This window comes from Ursus arctos, unplaced genomic scaffold (genome assembly GCF_023065955.2).
Source record: "Ursus arctos isolate Adak ecotype North America unplaced genomic scaffold, UrsArc2.0 scaffold_14, whole genome shotgun sequence".
In the NCBI taxonomy this organism is placed as follows: Eukaryota; Metazoa; Chordata; class Mammalia; order Carnivora; family Ursidae; genus Ursus; species Ursus arctos.
Window position 1 is genome coordinate 40,551,128 of NW_026622808.1, and position 22,436 is coordinate 40,573,563.

The window sequence follows — 22,436 nt, forward strand, 5'->3', positions numbered from 1 at the left end:
GAGAGAGAGAGAGAGAGAGAGCACGCGCGCGCGCGAGACCGCAAACAGGGGGAGGGGCAGAGGGAGAAGCAGACTCCCTGCTGAGCAGGGACCTGATATAGGACTCGATCCCAGGATCCTGCAATCATGACCTAAGCCAAAGGCAGACTCTTAACCGACTGAGCCACCCAGATGCCCCAGTTCATGACTTTAGATGGACCACCTCAACTTCTAGGGTTGATTTCCTAAAACCCAGCAAGGCTTGGTTGGTCACAAAATGGAATGCTAACACATTCCCATGCTGTGTATCTGGATGAACAAGGGGCCGGTGGGGGAGCAGGTAGAGGGAGACTGTAGCAATTGCAACAATTATCCCCACCACAACAGAAAACACCTTGATAATCCAGTGTGGAGCTAGACATTAGACACATATTTGGGGTACCAACATACCATATAATTTAAGTTGCACAGTTTTTGATTTGAGTTTAAATTTCCTTTTAGGCCTGCAACTTTTGGGCTAAACTCTGTGTGTTTTTCACCTGGAATATGGGAATAACAGGACTCACCAAAATCAGGTTGTGGCAGGGATTAAATGAAATAATATAGCCTATGGAAACTCTCACCACTCAGGGCCTGCTACAGAGATGGAGCCAGTAAGTGACAGATGTAGTAATAGTGTTAGTAGTTACTATCATCTGAAATTACAGAAAAAGATTCACTGTCAAGAAACTTTATATAACACCTTTTCTGGAGTTATAAGACAATTATGTGTTAAATGCATTATAACTAAATCATTAGCAAATCAAGAGCAGAAAACTTTGCAGCCTTCTCTAACTTTAACTAGAGAATAATCACCTTAAAATTAGAATACAAAATACAACCATCTAAGCCTTTCTAAGGAATGATGGGACTTAATGTTGCAGAAAGAGTAGGTGGGGTTTAATTTAATGCTCTAATTTAGCTCTCTGGGCTTTTGTAAAGAATACCTACAGGGTATCATTTTCATCATTAAGTGTGTCAGATTATCGGATGCCATATTTATGTACTGATTTCCATTTTCCTTTCAAAGTTTGGTTATTCTTTTATGTTCAGTAGTCAAATAAAACAATGATATGCTAAAAGGAAGGCTCTGTGAGGTGAATGACAATTTAATTTTTCCCCAGTGTTGGCTGGTTACACAAGAAAATAAAGAACTGGGGAAAGCTGACAGGATCTTTAGTTGACTAGATTTATTCCCCAGCAGTTGCAGGGCATGTTAATTGTAACATTTTGGTTAATGAAAAATATTGTGATTGAATGGTGATATGGGTGATAAACGGACTTTTGAACAGATACGATGGTAAAATGCTATTTTTAAAACATCGGGAGGAAATAATCATTATTCTTTTGTTGCTTGGCCCATTCTAGTGAGTAAACTGGGCTTGCCAGAAAGGACAATAATTCTTTCACATCATGAAGCTACCATCATCACCATGATTATTCATGCTGTTACTCCAGCTGCTATTTAACCTAAGTATGGTCCTTGTCCTAAAGAAAGCTTATATGGTAAACTAAAAAAGGCAGAAAGATACAGAAACATTAAAATACCAGAAAGAGCAAACTGACTATATTAGACTAAGAGTCACACTAATGGTTCTTATCGAGAAATTCTTTTATTCAGAATGTAATATACACATAGAAAAGTACACAGATAATAAATGTACAACTCAATGAGTGATCCCAAAGTGGCCATAACCACCACCTGGACCAAGAATAGAAGCTTCCCTTACTCCTCCTCCTGATCATTACATTCCCTGATCCCCAAATGTAGCCCAGATGGTAACTTCTAACACTACCAACTAGTTGGCCTGTGTTTAAATTTTATATGAATGGAATCACACAACATGCATTCTTTAGGTGTCTAGATTCTTTCCCTGAATATTACATTTGTAAAATTCATCCATGTTTTTGAGTATAAATTGTATTCCATTGTATAAATAGTATTCTATTATGTAAATATAACCCAAATTACTTAGGCCTTCTATTATTGAAGGGGATTGGGTTGTTTACAATTTGGGGCTATCATGAATATATTTGTGTTGGGAGAAAAAACTTTCCTCTTCCAAGTTGGGTCCAGTGGTTGGGGGCCTGCAAATGAACTGACAATAGCCAGATGAACAGGAAAAAAAGACAAAGTTTAACTCACTGAATAGCCAGATAAAAGTTTATATGCCAAATTAACAAAGGGGGTGGTTTAGGTCTTCAATGGGCAAGTATGGAAGGTTCTATTAGATTTTTTATGCCAGTGGGAATGGACAGTCTGTCTTCATGGCAGCTGTATTTTCAGGAGGCTTTGCTTTAGTGAGAGAAGGGGAGTTCAGATATGATTTTTTTCTGCATCCTCTGTAGCTCAAATGTTTTCACTGTAAAATAATGCTTATGTCAACTCTGGGAGTCTGACTGGGTCCCCACAGTTTATATGTTTTTGGATGCACATACATATGCATTCTACTGGCCATATCTCTAGGAGGGTAACTGTTGGGTAAGAGTATGGTAGTATTCAGCTTATGTAGTTGCTGCCAAAACAGTTTTCCCAAGTAGTTGTATCAATTTACACTCCCACCAGCAGTGTGTGAGTTCTAGTTCCTCTAAATCCTCACCAAAATTATTGATTTGTATTTTAGCTATTGTGATGAGATGTAGTAGAATCAGTGTTCTTATAATTTGCATTTCTCTGATTTTGTTTAATGACTGTGTACATTTTTGTGTTTACTGGTCATTTGGATACTTTCTTTTGGAAATGCCTGTTCAAGTCTCTTGGTCATTTTTGTTTTCTTTTGGAGTGCCTCTTTTTTCTCACTGATTTGGGGTTCTTTCTATATTCTGGACTTATAAATATTTTGGAGCACTTCCTGTGTTGCAAATATCTTCTTCTACTCTGTGTCATGGCTTTTTACCTTGTTAAGTCATGTCCTTTAATAAGTTCTTAATTTTAATATGGTCAGTTAGCAATTTTTTTATGGTTACTGAAATTTGAGACCTATACAAGACCATGAAGCTATTCTTTGAAGTTGGCTTTCTAGAATTTTATTGTTCAATATGGTAGCCACCAGTTTTAAGTGGCTACTGAGCACTTGAAATGGATTTAATCTGAATTGAGATGGGCAGTAAATATAAAAAACACTGGATGTCAAGGACTTATGATGACAAAAAGAATGTAAAGTATCTCATTAATACAATATTTTAAACCGATTATGAAGGGACCAACAACCAATCAGAATGACATAAAGACTACTTTAGGCTGAAACATTTGGGCAAGTACCGAATGTAAAAAGAAATCTTATGTGAACTTCCCCTTATCTGAGTAGAGCAGAGCTTTTCAAGAGCCAGCTGCTGCAAATCCCCCACTCTGGAAAAGTCTTCAGTCAGGGAGGTGACTGAGCTTTGGTGACTGGACATTCCAAGAAATTGTGTAAACAAGCCTTATCAGAACCTTCCATCCTTTCCCACTGAAGTCCTAACTCCTCCCCTCGACTCCCATTTATTAACCTGATATATAAACCGTTACCCCCGGCTATTTGGGGGGCCTCTCCTTATAAAATGCTTCCACATGCATGTGCATAAAACTTTTCTCCTGTTCATACACTGTCAACAAATTCATAACCCCCCATCTCCCACCAACCACTCAAACCTAAGTTGGTAGAGAAAAAGCTTTCCTCCCCCAAATTATGATTGAAATGATAGTATTTCAGATATACTCTGCTAAATAACTTAACAAAATTAATTTTACTTGTTAATTTTTAAATGTTACTAGAAAACTTAAAAGTTAAATATGTGGATCACATTCTGTTTCAACTGGACAGCAGCTCTGGATGCTGTTTTATTCCTCTAGATGTGATTCTTTTGCTTCTGGCAGGCAATTAGGGTAGGGTCACAGGGCCATCAGCAATTAGGACAATTCAAAATAAATGTGTCTTGAATTCTCCAGAAAGCTGGTTTATTTCTGGTTAACTTGTTTACCTAAGGTATAGCACTCTGGGGTTTACTACAGCCCCTGCTCTTCATAGACCCAGAAACTATAATTTTTGTCCCCCAAGCCCATGAGGCTGTTGGAGGCTATAGGCTCACTCCTCAGCCTCTCAACTGCTGCTTTGTGGTACAGATTTTTCTTGGGAAAAGTGGTATAGCATGAAGGCTCTTTCCCTTCTCTGATTCCCTTCTCTTCTGGAGCAAAGCCCCATAAATTCTCACTGCCCTGGAAGCTCTCCAATGACTTCAATCAGATGATTCTCATATTTTGTTTGGTGTTTCTGGTTGTTCTCAGAGGGAAGTTCAGTGTGAAACAACCAAGTCTGCCACTGCCAGAGGCAGAAATCATATTAATTAATTTAAAAATATATCATGTCTGTCATTAATGTTGTTGGATTTTAATTATGGATGATGTGGAGGACTGAGGGTTCTGGAGAAGGGGCAGTCCTAATTTCATTTTAGTCAGGGAAGGTTTTACAGAAGAGTGGGGATGACTTTAAGAGTAGGAGATACAGATAGCAAGGTGATAGTTCCTGAGTCAGGGAGTGTCATGTAGGGCTAGGAATATATTCTATTTGATAACCTAGCTGACTAAATGGATTATAGAAATTCTAGCTCAAAGAATCAAATGGATTATAAATCACATGCTAATTCTGATTGGTAGTATATCCTGGAGTATGTTATTGAGAAGGATTTTAAGTTTGCAGTGGGTCTCAGTGGGCAAGAGGATTGCAGTCCACTGGCAATGTCTGCATTAGACAAAGGATGAGGGATAGCTGCACATGAGTGTGAATCATAACATCCCAGAAATTATATGCAATGATTGAATTATCATGCATTACAAGTATACTATTTAACTGTTTGTAAATTAAAATAATTCAGATTTATCATGTAAGGTGTCTGAACATGCCACCCCAAAAATACTCCTTTGGCATATTGATTGTTTTGAGCTGAAGACACTTGAGAAACAGTAGATTCAGGAAGGGCTCCCTAACCTTCCCCTTTCTACCTAAAAGCAGGGTATAAAATTTCCCAGGAGCAAGGTGCCCTTTCTGGTACATGGTACAATTCAATCACCAGGGATACCACTGACAGCCACTTTATTAACACAACTCTTATCTTTTATTAGTTTCCCCTATATATTTACTGCCCCATAGTTTGCCATCCTAAGAACCAAAACCCCTTTTCCTTTGTCATGTCACTTCTCTAAAAATACACTGTTCTGTGCTAAGATGCTATATAAACTTTAAGTTCTAACCACTCCTTTGAGTTAACCATCATTGAGTTTTTCCCATGTGTATATGGGTTGCACACATAAATAAAATTTGTATGCTTTTCTCTTGTTAATCTTGTCAGTGTAATTTTCAGGGCCCAGCTTCAGAACCCAGGAGAGTAAAGAAAAAAATAATGTTTTTTTTTCCTCCTCTATAATCACATTACTTCAAAATGGCTCTTGATCAATATCAACATGAAGGAAGATCTTTAATGGAGGACCAAAGGGCTTTATATTCAGCGATGACCTATTTAAGGTTATAATAAATGTCCTGCAGAAACAGTGAACATGCTTTGCACATTTATGGGACACATTTGGCTGAGAGAGAGAATAGGTTGGGTGACAAAACTGATATTCAGAATGATTTTGATAGACAAGAAAATTGATTCAGACACCAATATTTATTCCACAAGTATCTACCAAGATCCATTTTTGTGTCAGATTCTAGCACAGAATACAAAAATAGCGTTCCTGCCCTTTAGAGCTTATAGTATAGTATGGAGGGTGAGGCCAACATCAAACAGGTAATCACACAAAAATGAGTAAATGATGTGAAGTTAAATGGTGCTGTAAGAACACATGAATAGGGGTTTGGGGGTTCCCTAGGGGAAGTGATACTTGAAAGGAAATCTAATGGATGAATAGGTATTAACCAGTCAAGGTGGAAGGCAAGGTAGGGGAAAACAATCTAGGAAGGAGCAGCAATGGGCAAAGGCCCTGAAGTAGGCAGGTTTGAGAAGGAAAGGGAGCCAGTGTGGCTAAAGCACAAATCTCCAGAGGGGAAAGGATGCAAAATAAGGTTGTTCCCGTAGTGCACAAAGCCACTCAAGCCTTGCAGGCCACTGAAAGATTTTGGTCTTTATCCTATGAACAATGAGAAGCCCAATCGAAGGGTTTTTTTATTTTTATTTATTTTTATTTTTTATTTTTTTAAAAGATTTTATTTATTTATTTGACAGAGATAGAGACAGCCAGCGAGAGAGGGAACACAAGCAGGGGGAGTGGGAGAGGAAGAAGCAGGCTCATAGCAGAGGAGCCTGATGTAGGGCTCGATCCCATAATGCCAGGATCACGCCCTGAGCCGAAGGCAGACGCTTAACCGCTGTGCCACCCAGGCGCCCCCCAATCGAAGGGTTTTAATATCGGGGTGTCACAGTCAGATGTGTGTTTAGAAAAGGTTGCTCTGGCTGCTCTGTAGGGGTTGGGTATGAGCTGTGGTGAAAAGGCAGATGTAAATGCAGAGAGATAACTTAGGGGGTTATACTAATGGTCGAGAAGAAAGACAGTGATAGTTTTAGGTGATCAAAAGCCAGAGATAAACCATTAGTGAGACATGGGTACTAAAAAAAAATTAATGTGATTTGAGCTACACTAATACATACAGTGTCGTGGTCAATGGTCTAACTGTAGTCTGAACTGTTACATTAGCCTGTTTAATTTAGAGAACCCCAATTTGATGAACCCAAAGGTATCCCAAACTATACCAGGATCAGGAATGGCAAAGTAGACCTGAGGGTGGAGAAATGAGACGTTGGAGGAGAAAATGGAATACACAAAAAGCAATATTCAAAATTTAAAGGGTATTATGTGAAAGAGTGATGACTCAAATTATTGTTCTGGAAAGAGAACTAGGACCTATAGGGAGAAGCTATCAAGCTATTGGGAAACCTATGTCAGCTCAGTCTAAGGGATGCTCAGTAATGGAGGGGCTGCTTTATGCTGCACTGAGCCTGCCTCCCTGGCAAAGACATGCAGAGGAGATTTTTTTTTAAAGATTTTATTTATTTATTTGAGATAGAGAGAGAGAGCAGGAGCAGGAGGAGGGAGGAGAAGCAGAGGGAGAGGGAGAAGCAGGCTTCCCACTGAGCAGGAAGCCTGATGTGGGGCTTGATCCCGGAACTCCGAGATCATGACCTGAGCCAAAGGAAGATGCTTAACTGACTGAGCCACCCAGGTGCCCCAGAGATTTTTAAAGAGATGCTGGGTTAAATCATCTTTGTAATTTCTTCAAACTCTCTAGAATTCTCTGATTCTCTCAGAATGTGCTTTTTTCTTTTTTGAAAACTTTATATTCTTAATATTCCTATTAATCCCCCTACCACCACTACCACCATATCTTTCTACCATATATTATATTATATTTTATTTTATAAATAAATAGTGAGATAGCAAGCAAGAAAGAGAGCACAAGCAGGGGGAGTGGCAGGCAGAGGCAGAGGGAAAAGCGGGCTCCCCGCTGAGCAAGGAGCCGGATGTGGGACTTGATCCTAGGACCCTGGGATCATGACCTGAGCCGAAGGTAGATGCTTAACTGACTGAGCCACCCAGGCACCCCCCTTTCTACCCTTTAATGAAAATACATATGCCAGGCCCTGTGCAAAACAGTTAAACATATATTTTATTTAATCTTTATAACAACACTATAAGAGAGGTAGTAAAATACCATCCCTATTTTTTAGGAAATTTAATTGAGTCTTAGAGAAGTACTTTCACAAGAATCAAACCTAGCATTTTGATTCCAGAGATGGGGCTTTTAACCAGTGCACTATATCACTTCCCAAAACCACTTATTCTACTATATGCCAATGGATCTCATTCTGAGCTCACTGACTTTAACCCATTTCTAAATCTTCAAATATGAAAGTATATGATACACCATATTTCCTATGACAAAATATATTCAATGTCATAACTAGTAACTGTGTCAGTCATGTAGAATAAGGTTGTTATGCTTGGTAACAAACAATCCCCAAATCTCAGTGGCTTAAAAACAGCAAAGATTTATTTCCTGCTCATGCTAAACATTCATGACAGATGAGCAGGGGAACTGTTTATCAAAGTCATTCAGCAACCAGGCTGACATATACAACCACTATCTTGAACATTGCTGGTAGGTGTCAGGGGGAAAAAGAACTCTGCAGGGTCTTATACCTGCAATCAAATGTTTCAGCCAAGCAACAGCATAGGCTCTTGTGCTCACAATGCGTTGGTTAGAACTGGTTGGGTTAATTGGCTCCATCCAAAACCAAGTGGACTTAGAAATGCAATCCAATAATGTGCTTGGCATTGGGAGATCTGGGAAAAGCTGGCAAAGCATGTTAGTAACTGTCGCAGACAGTAAATATGCAATGAAGCCAGGAAACATGCAAACTGCTTTTGTTGCATACATTTCAGAGTTTCTACCAAGAATACTGACTATTACTACATCAGCTTGATTACTTACCCCAAGTTGAGAGTATTACTACTATATCAGAAGAGGGGAAATGTACAAATCATGCTGAATTCTGGTAGAAGCCTTCACTGTATTTGTAAAACATAGTTAGAACCATAATCATGTTGGGGATTCAAGTCCTTGGTATGCCATGTTAGTAAATTTATTTTACTTGGGTTATATACAAGTATTTAGACAGAAAATATAATATTTTACTATCTTACAAGTTTCATTGTGCCTAACTATGTCAAGCCATCACTGGTGAACTGAGAGAAGATATGAAACAACTCAAGCCTTACATTAGGTTTTGAATATTAAGATTTTAGAATAAAAATCATTTAAACGCATTACAGAAATTTTATTCTGAAAATTCGTGGCAATGCCAGTCCATCATTGTCAAATTAACTAAAAGTGTGCTCCTCAAATCCCAATTAGATTTATATAAAAACGCAAACCTCTTAAAAAAGTTTTGCTTTCTGGTAAATATTTGTAATAATATAAAATAAAACAAGTAATTCATCTTATTTTTTGCTGTAACTCAGAGTACTCAATTAAAAAAGCCGTTCGGGCTTTTATCCGCCATCTGTGGAAAAATACAGTAGTTTTATTCATAAGCCCTCCATGATCTCAACTACAAAACTAAAAATCTGCAAAGAAAATATGAAGACAAATCAGTGGCATCTATGAAGCATTTCATTGGAAATGGTTCTTAGGAGATAATTTCTTGTTGTGAGTGATTTAAATGCCCAAAGAGAAAGTATGTGTGATGTCTGTATACTTAAAACATAATTAAAATTTGTATTACAAATTCTAGTTTAGGAAAGAACTGGCTTTGAAAGGCAATTTCCTGTAAGGTCATTGGTCTGATATTTCGGATGGTACCTTTTTCTAATTTGGAAGCTACATATTTTAATAGAGAATGGTCCAAAATGTTTTTCAGGTCAAACTAGAAATATGTTGATGATTTAAAAATGCAAGCAAAGTGCTTTATTATATTATACTACCAGAGTGTTATTGTAGTTTAAAAATATCATTAAATCAGCACAAACCCGCACTTATCATTTCCTGCACATTTTTCACCCTGAGCTGCCTTCTGACTATGAGTAATCTGTTAATCTGCTCCTAGCCTCACAATCCGTCAAAGTGACAGATTCATTCCTTCTCTAATACATAATATCTTCATTTACTGTATGCCTTGCTGCAACTTGCTTTTTTGCTAGCCCTGAAATTTAGAAAATCACAAGCAAATTTAGAGAATGTCACATGGGTGGTTGTTCCTGTTTGTTTCCCATTTCTTCCATTATTCCAGCAGTTGAAACTCAAACTTGTCTGGACTCTTCATGTGAGTTAATAGCGTTTCCAAAATGAAGGCAGTTTCAGGTTTCGATAAAAGTGTTGTTAAAGAGGTCGGGGGGCGCCTGGGTGGCACAGCGGTTAAGCGTCTGCCTTCGGCTCAGGGCGTGATCCCGGCGTTATGGGATCGAGCCCCACATCAGGCTCCTCCGCTATGAGCCTGCTTCTCCCTCTCCCACTCCCCCTGCTTGTGTTCCCTCTCTCACTGGCTGTCTCTATCTCTGTCAAATAAATAAATAAAATCTTAAAAAAAAAAATAAATAAAATAAAGAGGTCGGAAGAGGGCAAATGGTAAACACAAAGTAAGCGCGCCCCTCACCGCATCAAAAGACTGACCGTGGTAGAATTTTCTTCTAGTGCTGGGGGACAACAAATAGATTCTCACTCTTCACCCCCACCCCTGGGTGTAAAGAAAAAAAGTATCATTTAAAAAAAAGAAAGAAAAAGATATCCATCCAGTTGTTTAGGGATAAAGACAGGGCTTCATTTGCATAAACACCCCCATTTAATTGAAAGCCACATTGGTTTTATTTAAGCTGAGACCTTCAGTTTTATGATGATGTTGACTGCCGTCAGGCCAGGCCAGATCTCAGGGTTCTTGCTCATTGCTATTTTGATAATACAAATGGTTCTGTGGTTTAAAATTTGTTCGCTGTCAATTCAACAGGATATATTTTCTGCTCCCCTTGTTTCTTGCGTTAGTTTAGTTGCTTATTAGTCTATAACTTCTCCAAAGAGGGAGAATGAAGTACTGAAAGACAGGAGAACATAGAAATTCTAGCTAGTTTCCTTTCCTCTTAAATAAGGGATAAAGTACATCCTCCACAAATCACCATTTGGCTTCACTTGTTACTGATGCAGGTGTTCACATACTAAAACAAAGGTTAGTATTGTTAACCTCGAAAGTCAAAAGCAGGGAAGTTATGGGCCCTGGCTTTCTAATCAGTCCTGTTTCAGCACACAGACAATTTTTTTTCCATGCGTACACCCAACACCCGACAGCATTTTCTTGTCCTGAGCACCAAATTGCATCTGATTTGTCTTAATGGATGGCAAGGGAGCTAAAGGCTTTTAAAAATCAATGGACAAGAAAGAGTCAATAGAACAATAATGTTAGTGTTAATTCAATCAAATCAGCTAAAAGTTGTTTGTCTTTTTTCCTTTAAGTCATTTTAAATGGGCCGGACGTTTGACTCATGTGGTATTTATCATACTGAGTGAGTTTTTATGTGGTAATGAACAGCAAAATATGAAGCTGTAAACTCGGGTAAACATAATATATTGTTAGAGTGAAAAAGTATGTGTTTTAACATTAATCAATTTCCAAATGTAATGTTTTTCATTAACAAGTGAAACAAAATAATTACTGGGAAGAAACAGAACCAACTGCCAACAAAAACAGAGTTTGCGAGGAAGTGCAGGTTTGGAAGGGCTGCGATTTCTCCGTGACAGGCTAGGGACCCACTCCCATGCCCCTGGACACCTTCCCTAAAACGTTCACACCCCGCCTTGGGAGGCTGGACCACGCTGGTAGGCTGCAAGCTCACAGAGGGCACGTGAAAGTCACCTCTCCAAGGCACCCTGCACATAGTAGGTGCTTCAAAAATACTCAGGGAGTGTTGCTGACGGTCTGAACTGCACATAGTCTAAATCATTTCATGCTGTAGTGGTTCCTTATTTAAATAACAAGGGAAGCTCTTCTGCATCGGGTTACAAAATGAATGATGAGGCGAGTGAGTCTACAGATGTGACTAGCTCTGGCCACTGAACCATAATGATGGTCTTCCGTTTCTTAGGTTCACGTCATTATCCTGGACTTCAGCCTGTAATCTCCTCCCTTCCCGCTCAGACAGAATAGAGGCGGATGTTATAAAATGGGATTAGTACTTCGACTTTTTAAAGGTGCTCATTACTCTAGAAGGAAAAGCTGAATCTTTTAATTAAAAGCTGAAATGGTAAAATGTTAGAACGGTAAATAATTGCTTTGGTAATTACCTTCTTTACATTGGACCCTGGGCCAAAGGTAATCTGAGTTCATCATGGGGATGGATAACAGTGGCTGGGGAGGCCCAGGTAATCACGGGAGTTCTTCATTCTGCTAGTTAAATATGCTAAGAGTCTTCAGGGACCCATCATTTCAGACCCAGCAGCTTTGGGGAGGGCGGGGGGAGAGGGTGCAATCTGTTGTTCTCTAACTCTTATGGAAATGGGTTTCTTGAGTCTGCAATTTTGAAAAATATGACCATAACTAAAATATTGATGAGTATTTCCCCAGCCCTAATGGCTTCAGATCCTCTTATGGAGTACAATGGAAAATGTAGGAGACTCAGGTTGAAATGCGGAGTCCCAGGGGCCCAAGAGAGATCCGGTCAGAGAGCAGGCAGACATCTCAACTGAGAAACTGAAGAGTGGGGTCAGCGGAAGCCGAGGCCGGCAGGGCCAGAATGAACAAGCAGAGAAAGCGAAGAAAAAGAAATATTGTTCAGGTGTGCAGGGGTGCTGGCCGGTTACGGCCTGGGACAGGGTGCTTGGAGCAGGTGTGCAATCTGAGCTAACTGGCTCAGGTAGAACACATGGTCAGAACCAGGACCGAAAGCGGATGGGCAGCCAAGTGCCGAGAGCAGAGGAGGAAGGAGAAGCGATGGGACAGCAGATCACCAGCTGCCCAGCTCTGTTGGTGAACTGCTGGAACCCAGTGGGAAGGGTACCCTCGAAGCTGGTCCTCGCATGGTCCTAGGCTCCGAGAGGTCAGAGGAAAGAAGTAGGATGACTATTGATGGATTCGGCGTGCTACCAGTGCCTTTAGCTTGAGTTTTCTCTAGGGCAGGGCTAGAGAGGCTAGAAAAGCCACTCTAAGCCTGGCCTTTGCTTGTAGACCTAGGAGGGAAGGGGCCCAGCTGGGTCTCTTTGTATCAAGTGTTCTTAGAATCTGTTGTAAAGCTTCGACCCGTGGACTAAGGACCTCTTCAGGAACAGGAGGAGCAGGGAGTCACTTGAATTTAAAGGGCACCAGCACCATAAGCTCAGATCCTCTCTCTCTCTGCTTTCTTGCTTCTTTTCCATTTACCTGTCCAGATTCTGCTGGCCTGGAGAGGGTCAGGTACACCTCTGCAGCAGCAACCCAAGCAGATTTCTAGCAAGTGGCACCCGACTCCACACAATGGGCATGTGTAGGCAAATACAGATAAGTAATTTCCAATGAGAATACAGAAGAAAACACAGGAGTTCAATTGCAGAAAACTTGTCCCCGTTGAAAGGTTTAAAATGATACTTTACTGGAGACTTAAGATTGTGGCTATCTTCTAAGGGATCATTTAAAACAACTTCACGAGAGTGCTCTCATATACCACACGTGGGAACAGGGCCAGGCTCCAGACACCCTCCAGGGAGAAAGCATGCAGGTGCTTCTGGCTCACTGTGAGCAGTTAAATCCATGGCAAGGGAGCTGGCGTAGGGAGACAGGAGACTCATTTCTGTGAGTGAGGTTCAACGAGTTCAACACATATTTCTTCAGTGTCTCCTTTGTGTTTGGCATTGTTTGAGGAGCGAGGGATACAGTGAGCAAGAGAGATAAAGTCCCTAGGCTCAGGCAGTTTACACTTCCAGTGTATTCTGGAGGGGTGCGTGTGTGTGTGTGTATAGACAGTAGGCAAACAAGCAAGAAGATATCAGGTAGTGAGGAGTACTGTAGTAAAAACAAAAAAGAGAATGTGATGAGGCTGACAGGGCCTATTTTGGGTCAGATGCTAAGGAAGGACCCCGCTGAGGTGATGGCATGTAGATGGAGCCCTGAATGACAGGAGGAAGCTGCTATCTAGGGTCTTTTCTAGAGTGAGGGAACTCCAAGCAGAGGAGCCCTCTCGTGCAAAGCTCTGCTAGTGGCACCTGGAGCGTCCAGGTAAAAGGGACACGACCACGGTGTTTGATGCACAGACAGCAGGGTGCACAGTGATCTGAAACACCGTCTGGGTGTGGGCATTCAGGGTAAGGGGCACTACTGGATCCTAAGAGCAGTGGGCAACCTTTGGGAGGTTTTCCATGGGGCCATGCTTGGCTCCAGTTTAGGTGTAATATCACTACTCCGGTTGCTGAGTGGAGAATGGACTGTAGGGGCCCAAGGAGCAGAGAAAGCAGGTGGGACGCTATGGTATGTATCCAGGTAGGGGGTGATGGCAATGTGGGCTGGGATTGCAGCAGTGCAGCGTGGCTGGATCTGGCATATGCTTTGGTTGGAGGGAGCACCAGCACAACTTGCTGAGGAGGGACACGGAATGGGTCAGGGTGAGGAAGCAGGGAGCACTCTTGGTTTCTGCCTTGAGTAAAAGCGGGATGATGGTGGCATTTTCTGAGATGGAGAAGAGTGAAGAATAAACAGATTTGTGTAGAGGGAGAGAAAACCAAGTTGTTGTGAATGCTTGGATTTGAGATCCAAGTGGGTATCTGTCAAGTTGGCAGCTTGGATAGATGAGTCTGGAATTCAGGACTGGACATAGAACTTTCAGAGTTATTATAAAATAGAAGGTATTGGAAACTATTATTAAATAGCTTGTATAAATAATACATATTATATTATGTATTAAAGATTAGGGCCATTTTAATGGTTATCAGTATCTAGGGATCTCTGGTTGGCAGGGAGTAGAACATGCATGGAAATTAGATTTAAACTCTATCCAAACAAGAGCCTCTCATAAAAACACAGCGTTATCCTGCTTATGAGTAAAGAAATAACACTGTCATCCTATTTTCTGGAAAGGAAAGGGTAATTCTTGCAAAGATATAGGGAAAAAATTGACATTTAACTGGTTAACATTCAGGATGAAGACTTTCACTTTTCAGTGTTTTCTGGGCATACTTCTACTCTCCCTCCCTCAGCTCCTACCCAAGCCAGGCCAGCTGAACAGCACCAGGAGGAGAGAGAACACGATGCCACCCTGCCTTCCCGGGAACCCAGAGCTCAAACAGCAATGGCGGTCACGGAGCGTGAACCGGACTGGGGGCTCTGAGTATGGAGGAGCACAGCGCGCAGATGAGCAGGTGTGAATTGCTGGGGAGGAGAGTATGAAATGAGAGGCAGCAATATGGACAGCTTTTGTTAGGCTAATGAGAGAAATGATGAAAGTAAAAACTGGTGCCTTTGATTTTCTAAACAGATCATTAAGATGTAGCAAAAATACAGATAATCGAAAACAACAATAACACAACATTTAGAGAAACTCTTTGCACAGCTAATCAGGAAACCCTCTGTTGTGTTTTGGTCTGAAGGAGGAGTATTTGTTAAAAATCTGACTTGTTTTAAAATTATCCAAACTTAATCATTTGGGGAGAAACATGACATGCAAGTTCTGCATTTAATTTTATTTATACATTTTCTCTCTTTTGTGTTGGTGGGGAAAAAAAAAGCTTACGCAATAGAGAAGGCCATCAGGCTGAGTCCTGACAACTGGGGAGAAAAGAAAAATGAAGCCACGGTGATCAGTCCAGAGCAGTACTTGTAGGTTACGATGACAGGACAGTTGCCTCAGTCAGGCCAGCTGAGCCAGCGTGAACCGGGGTTGGTGGTTATTAATCACTTGTCAAAGTCTGCAGGGCTTTATCATCTAATTATAGTTATAAGTATGTTTATATCACACAAACATGCAGCAAAACTGCAAAGGATGCAAGCCTTCCCACAATCAGTGGTGACATTTGAAAAATCTACAGATAAGCGATAAATCATAAAGCAAACATTTCAGAAAACCATGCCATTCATTACTGTTTGGGCATTTGGGGATTATTTTCTCTAGTGTTTATTTCCATAAACATTTAGAACTTTACAGAGCCTCTGACGACCTTCCCTCCTCCCCCTAATTTTCCAATGAGTTGTAAAAATAGCAAGTATAATCACCATTTGAAATGAAAGACTGGTTATCGACTCCATCCATATGAACAGACAACCAGAATGTAATCACAGCTTATTTTATAAAACCCATTTCCGAACAAAAATATCCTGAGCTGTTCTGAAGAATCTACATAAACGCATAAATGGATGTGCCTAAGGGACAGCTCTAAACCCCACAAACCAATAGATGGCATTTTCAAAGAAATGACTTAAGGCTGCAAACAGCATCCATTTTGCTCCATTTGGCAGCACGTAAGTTTACATGCTAGGAGACATTTCTCAACAGGAATGAACTGTGAAATTGTTTCCTCCTACCCAACACGCCTCTAAATTGTATTAGATTATGTTAGCCATTTCTGCACCTTGTCATAGAGGCTGTCAGTGCTCCAAGAGGCAGCGTGGGTGGACACTGGAAGCAAGGGCCCCGGAATCTGAGATGCTGCCGAAATATCAGTCAGCATGTTACACAAAAATAATAAGAACTATCAGACCCATGCTTAACATTGTGAAGGGAAATGGCTTTGTTGCAAATCTAGACACCAGGGGATATGATGAAGTGAACCATGTGGATTTCAATTCCTAGACTGTAAACTTCTCAGGAAATGATTACCATTGTTTCCACCTCCATCCAATGTCAAGCATCGCCCTGTGAGTGCAAGTGGATTCTTTGACTCTGCAGAAAACAATCTATGAATATATGCTGTGTTTTAGCTGTTGGCATCCTAGAGTCAACCCTTCAAGACCCAAATTTGCCTGCTTTGTGAATTGCATGCTATCTTAAACTTTAATCATAAACACATAAAACTAAGAAGGTAATTATGTTGCAGAAAGAAAAATCTTCCCAGAGCAAAATGTAAATGAAAGACTTTGGGGATATTGGTTGTTCTGTGACATTAATTAAGCTAATTGAATACTGACTCTCTAAATATATATGTGTGTGTGGGCATGAGTATGGGCACAAGTATGGGTAGGAGTATGAGTGCGGGTACAAGTCTTAGTTCTTTGGAGTAGCTGTAGATTTTTCACTGAGGATAATGTGGCCACTTCCGTTCCCACAGGGCACCAGCGTGCTCTCTCAATGGACCTGCAAGCACACGTGTCCTCATCCTCATCATGTCTGTATTACTCTGATCACAAAAACACTTAATTCAGGAAATCAAGAGACTACCTGCCTCTTATGTGTTGTTCAGAGCCTCCACAGGCAGAACCTTCAACCCAAAATTCAGGTTAGATGCTTGTTTATCCAAGCGGTAGACTTAGAGACTTATCTTTTCATTTCTTAAATTTTTTTCATTATTCATTATCAGTATCTTTTAAATTTAAATTTAATTTTAGAGTTCTGTGTTTTAGGGTCTAGGTATGGGATATTTGTAAGAAATAGAATAAATACAAATCTTAAAAGAATCATAGTTTTCAACTTTAAGTTAACTTACATGTATTACATGATTCAATTTATCCCATTTTTATATGATGATCTATGCTGACCTCTTAACTTTATCATTGTCTTTATTTATGGTCCAATAATGTCTTTCCGCCAGTTCTTTCAAGCTGCTGGATTTATGAAGCCAAGAGCCAAACCACATAATCCGCAAGTTTTCTGAATGGCTAAATAATAATTTTCTAGGAAACTGGGTGGATAACCTGGTGGCAAATGGGATAGACAGCATTTTATTTTTTGCTTTGGAATTTGCCTTTTTACTTTATTGTGTAAAAATGTAAATTAATTTTCCCTAAAATGAATGAACATTTAATTGGCTAAATAAAATATGCTGTCTGGTTGGTGAATTTTCTTATATTCTCTCTTTGGGAACCAAATATTAAAAGAGATATTTAAAGTTACATAGTACTACACCAAGGGGCGCCTGGGTGGCACAGTCGTTAAGCGTCTGCCTTCGGCTCAGGGCGTGATCCCGGCGTTCTGGGATCGAGCCCCACATCAGGCTCCTCTGCTATGAGCCTGCTTCTTCCTCTCCCACTCCCCCTGCCTGTGTTCCCTCTCTCGCTGGCTGTCTCTCTCTATCAAATAAATAAATAAAATCTTAAAAAAAAGTTACATAGTACTACATCTAAATATTAATTAATTAATCCAACATTATGAGGTATGTTTTCTATGTAGGCAGTGTTCTCTCTGATGGTGGAACTAGGTTTCATATGTAAAATCCATTAGTCTCATCAAAGTCGCAGAATCATGAAGCTGGAAGTGACGAGAGAGCATGTAACTCAAATCCTTTCCTTTACACATGAGGGTGTTCATATTATTGGTGAGGTCTGGACAGGTTGAGAGGCTTGTCTGAGATCAGATACTGGGTTAGTACCAGAATTAGGATGGGAATTGGGTCCTCTTTCTCCTTTTATTAAAAAAAAGCCTCCACTTTCTAACATATCTGAACTATCATATTCATTTGTTTGGATTACAAATACTGACTTTGTTATAATTTGGACCAAAGCTGGATTTCCAGTTACCTTAAAAGTTTACTCATACACAGATAAAAAGAGTTTATGAACTGAAAGATTGTAAGAGACATATTTACATGTCAAGAGAAAACTGATTTTAAGGATGTTAAAACACCATTTTATATACTCTGAAATTACAAACTCAATTTTGAACTCCTTACTACATGTATGTATAATAGTGGCAATTCCCCCTACTAGATAACATGAAAGAATGACCAGATCATGTGTAAAGACCAGGAACACTTAGAAGTGATTATTAATTAAGCACATTTACTCTACCTCTGTCAATATTCTGGGCCCCATTAAAGTCCTGTAAACCATGTAGGTGGTCTCCTGGCAGCCATGTTAGTTTTACATGGGTTGGTTGGCTGTTCATTGCTGACTGGACCAAAAGGGGACACTTGGCTCAAGTTAGGCCAATCACATTCTCTCTCCTAGAAAGTAGGAATTGGGATTCAGACATAGCCTGTCAGCTTGGCATGTACTTTGAACTGCAATACATAAACTCAAGAGCTGTCAGACAGCCATATGTGACTGGAAACAGAAAGCTGGTGCTTAGAGAGAAGAATGGAACAGACAGGAAGAAGCAAGCAGAGATGGAGTGAGGATAATGCCTGGCTGCCTCTCAGCATTCCGGTTCTGTTCCCTTCCTAAGTCCTGGCTGCCCTTGTGTTCCAGGGGACAGTCCTGGTTTCTTTTTTATTTTATTTTTCTTTTTTATTTTTATTTAAATTCAATTAACCAACATATAGCACATCATTAGTTTCAGATGTACAGTTCAATAATTCATCAGTTGCGTGTAACACAGTGCTCATCACATCACACAACCTCCTTAATGCCCATCACCCAATTACCCCATCCTCCCACCCACCTCCCCTCCAGCAGCCCTCAGTTTATTTCCTAGACTTAAGAGTCTCTCGTGGTTTGTCTCCCTCTCCAGTTATGACTTTCCATTCTGTTTTTCCTCCCTTCCCGCACGGTCCTCTGCCCTGTTTCTTATATTCCACATATGAGTGAAACTGTATGATAACTGTCTTTCTCTGATTGACTTATTTAGCTCAGCATATATCCTCCAGTTCCATCCACGCTGATGTAAATGGTAAGTATTCACCCTTTCTGATCAGCCCTGTATTCTTATTTAACAAATCCTTCCTGTCTCTGTCTATCTGTCTCTCTTTTAAGACTAAGTTGTTTTTGATATGTTCAACTATAATTCAGACATTGTGTAATAAATATCACACTCTTATGGGCGCCTGGGTGGCTCAGTTGGTTAAGCGTCTGACTTTGGCTCAGGTCATGATACCGGGGTCCTGGGGTTGAGCCCCATGTGGAGCTCCCTGCTCAAATGGGGAGCCTGCTTCTCTCTGCCCCTCCCCCTGCTCATGCTCTCTCTGTCTCTCTCTGAAATAAATAAATAAAATCTTAAAAAAAAATAAGTATCACACTCTAGAGCCAGAGCTACAATATTACCACTGATGTTTTGGTCCATTTTATGGGACAATCCACAGTACAGGTGAGAGAGCTGAACAATGAGATGCATTACAATAACTAAGATCCTGCAGATGGAGCTCAAGATGGACTGATTTTTAATAAATTCCTACTATTTAAAAAATATTAATAAAATGATACTGATCTGTGCTGATAAACAAATTTACTTTTTAGAAAACCATATAATTCTACAACTATTTCAAAACACAAATTCCAATTTGCCTGTCTTTAGTGAGCCTAAGATAATGAGATTTTTTCTATATTGACAAATGACTCATAATGCCAATGATATTTTTGAAATAATGAAATAATTTTGGGATTAACTTTTGAAATTTTGAAAAAAGAGAATGGCCTTTAACTGATATGAGCTATCTTGATAAATTTAAAGGGACCAGATAATGCCAAAAAATTCATGCCTAAAATGTACTAAACATCACATACTGATTAAAGTGAAATATCTATGCAAATAGAATAATACAGAATAAATGAACACTTAAAGAGAGCTTGCTGTGTGCCAGAAACTGTGCTATGAATTTTTCATGTATTCATTCATATGATTATCCCAAAAGAGCAGGGGGTAATATTATGCCTGGATGACCCAAGTGAAATGGCTTGCTCAAAGTCCGAAAGCTAGCAAAGGGCAGAGGAGCCATTTAAACCTAGGTAGACTGTTCACCACCACATCCCAGTAGTCTAAATAAGAAAAGTAGATTAAAGCAAGCCTTCTAGAGAAAAGAACTTTGGAAGCTCTTTGGAAGTTTTGGAAAACAATTTCCTGACACCAAGAAAAATGCACAATCTTTTAAATAATTAAAAGAAAAGAAAAAAGATATTTAGCTTATTAATGATTCTTACCGGGGGTTAGAAGGAGAAGGTGGATTCATTTCTTTTTGATAGTGACGACCCTGGTTGACAGGCTGTAAAAGACAAAAGGTTTGTGAGGTACTAATCCGGGTAATGTTCTTTACATAGACTTTACCATGCACTCTCATTGCTGTCATTTTTTCCTGAGGAACAATCTGCAAGAAGGGGTGTTTATTTCACTGAAGACCTACAGGCTGTTTTGGAGATCCAGCAAACAACAAGGTGGTACACATGAGAAAAACCAGGTTATTTGAATGGCCAGTCACTGCACAACATAGCATCTATGGTGCAATGAAGGTTCATGCGTGGACGCTTCCTCCTTGTGGAGTTTTTATGCTGCTAACATTCATTGATATTTCCACCTACAGTAAAATAAAAGATATCTCACGGAGCTAGTGGTGCACAGCAGTTATCAGCAATAACTCAGAGACCCAGAGATAAAGATTATATATTTATATCTCCACATTAGGAAGTTTGCAAGGATAACTTGCACTTTCGCTAATGGAATTACACATGTAAATCTTAGGTCAAAGTGGTCATTCCCCAAGTGCATAATAAAACCTCAAGCATTAATCAGTGAATTGAAAAAAATGGTGCCCGGACCTAACAAAAATGTGGGATCTCAACTTTTCCCTCCGCGAGGAACATTGAACTTACTATTTCAAAATACCGCTAGACAACTACATCCCAAAATAAGCTTTAAACTCTTGCCTCCAACAGAATTTGATGTTTTTCCTTTGTTCTATAAAGGGAGAAAATTCCATTATATCTGATAGAAATTCTCTTTTTGAATACAGCTGGCAGTATTTTTCTTATGTGGTTAACAGCCATGTAATTCTAACGTGAAAATCATTTTTAACATTCTCATTTTATTACAAGTTGGAATTTGGTATACATTTTTGAACTGCATTTAAAGGATTTCCATTACTTCCTAACCCAACAGGGCTCGTGTTAAGCTCTTCTCACCCATAATGTGGTCCTACAGTGCTGACTCTAACAGAGAGAAACAGTATGGCAAAGGCACCTATACATATAGACCACATAGTCCTTATTTTTCACATAGTCCTTATTTTAATGGCTCCTAAAATATTAAAGATGTGAGTCATGGGAATCCTTTAGAGTAAACTGTCTTCCTCTATAAATAATCTCTTGGAAGTGTTCCTTTAATTTAAATCAAACACCCTGTCTGATAATCACAGTCACTTAGCCTGGCTCTCTGTGATGCACCATGAATTTAAATGTACTCAGATACTTTGGTAATTGAACCGGTATCAATGCATCACCATTTCAGTAATAAGAAACAACCGCTGGGAGAACAGTGGAAGGAAAAACTTGTCATAAGACATATTTGATCTCACTGGAGAAATAAGACTTCCAGCAATTTGCAAGTGAAATTTAGTTTTATGATTTAGGCTTTATTATTTCACAGCAAAAAGGAATTAGCAAGCAAAGGGCTTAACGGGTTCTTTAGAGCATCTCACACTGGTGCAGAAATACTCCCGAGAATATGTTCGTCGGTATTCGCCCAGTAGTTCAGCTGAACTCAGGACTCCAGTGAACGGGCCTCCGCAGATTTGCTTCCAGAGGCATTTCCATAACTCTCTACGCATCACAGTTCTGGTATTCAGCAAATTTCCATTTTCTTAATTTTACACCATTAATTCTATTTACACCTGTCTCCAACCCCCTCATTCCAAATGACTCACTCCATCCTCTGGAGAATAGAAATGTCTATAGAATCCTGTCTCATTTGTGACTCAGCTCTCAGAGTACACAGACTGACCCTTTCTGCATTTGCTCCTGTCTGTATAAAACCGATCTGGTGATGCAAATAGTAAAAAAGAACACAGTCGACAAAAGATTCACATTTATAGTGGTTTCTAAGTGTTAGAAAACAACAACAAAGAATAACCAGTGAAAATGTTTTG

At 39.8% G+C, this 22,436-nt stretch overlaps 1 protein-coding gene across 26 annotated transcripts in view; it reads right to left on the reverse strand.

Annotated features, from left to right (window-relative positions):
- Positions 1–22,436, reverse strand: part of CFAP20DC (CFAP20 domain containing) — a 239,537-nt gene that overhangs the window by 28,807 nt on the left and 188,294 nt on the right. For all 26 annotated transcript variants that reach the window (XM_048226477.2, XM_026501148.4, XM_048226470.2 and 23 more), the window contains one exon: positions 20,500–20,561. In XM_048226477.2, the coding sequence (XP_048082434.2) occupies positions 20,500–20,561 (62 nt within the window). The remainder of the gene's footprint in view (positions 1–20,499; positions 20,562–22,436) is intronic.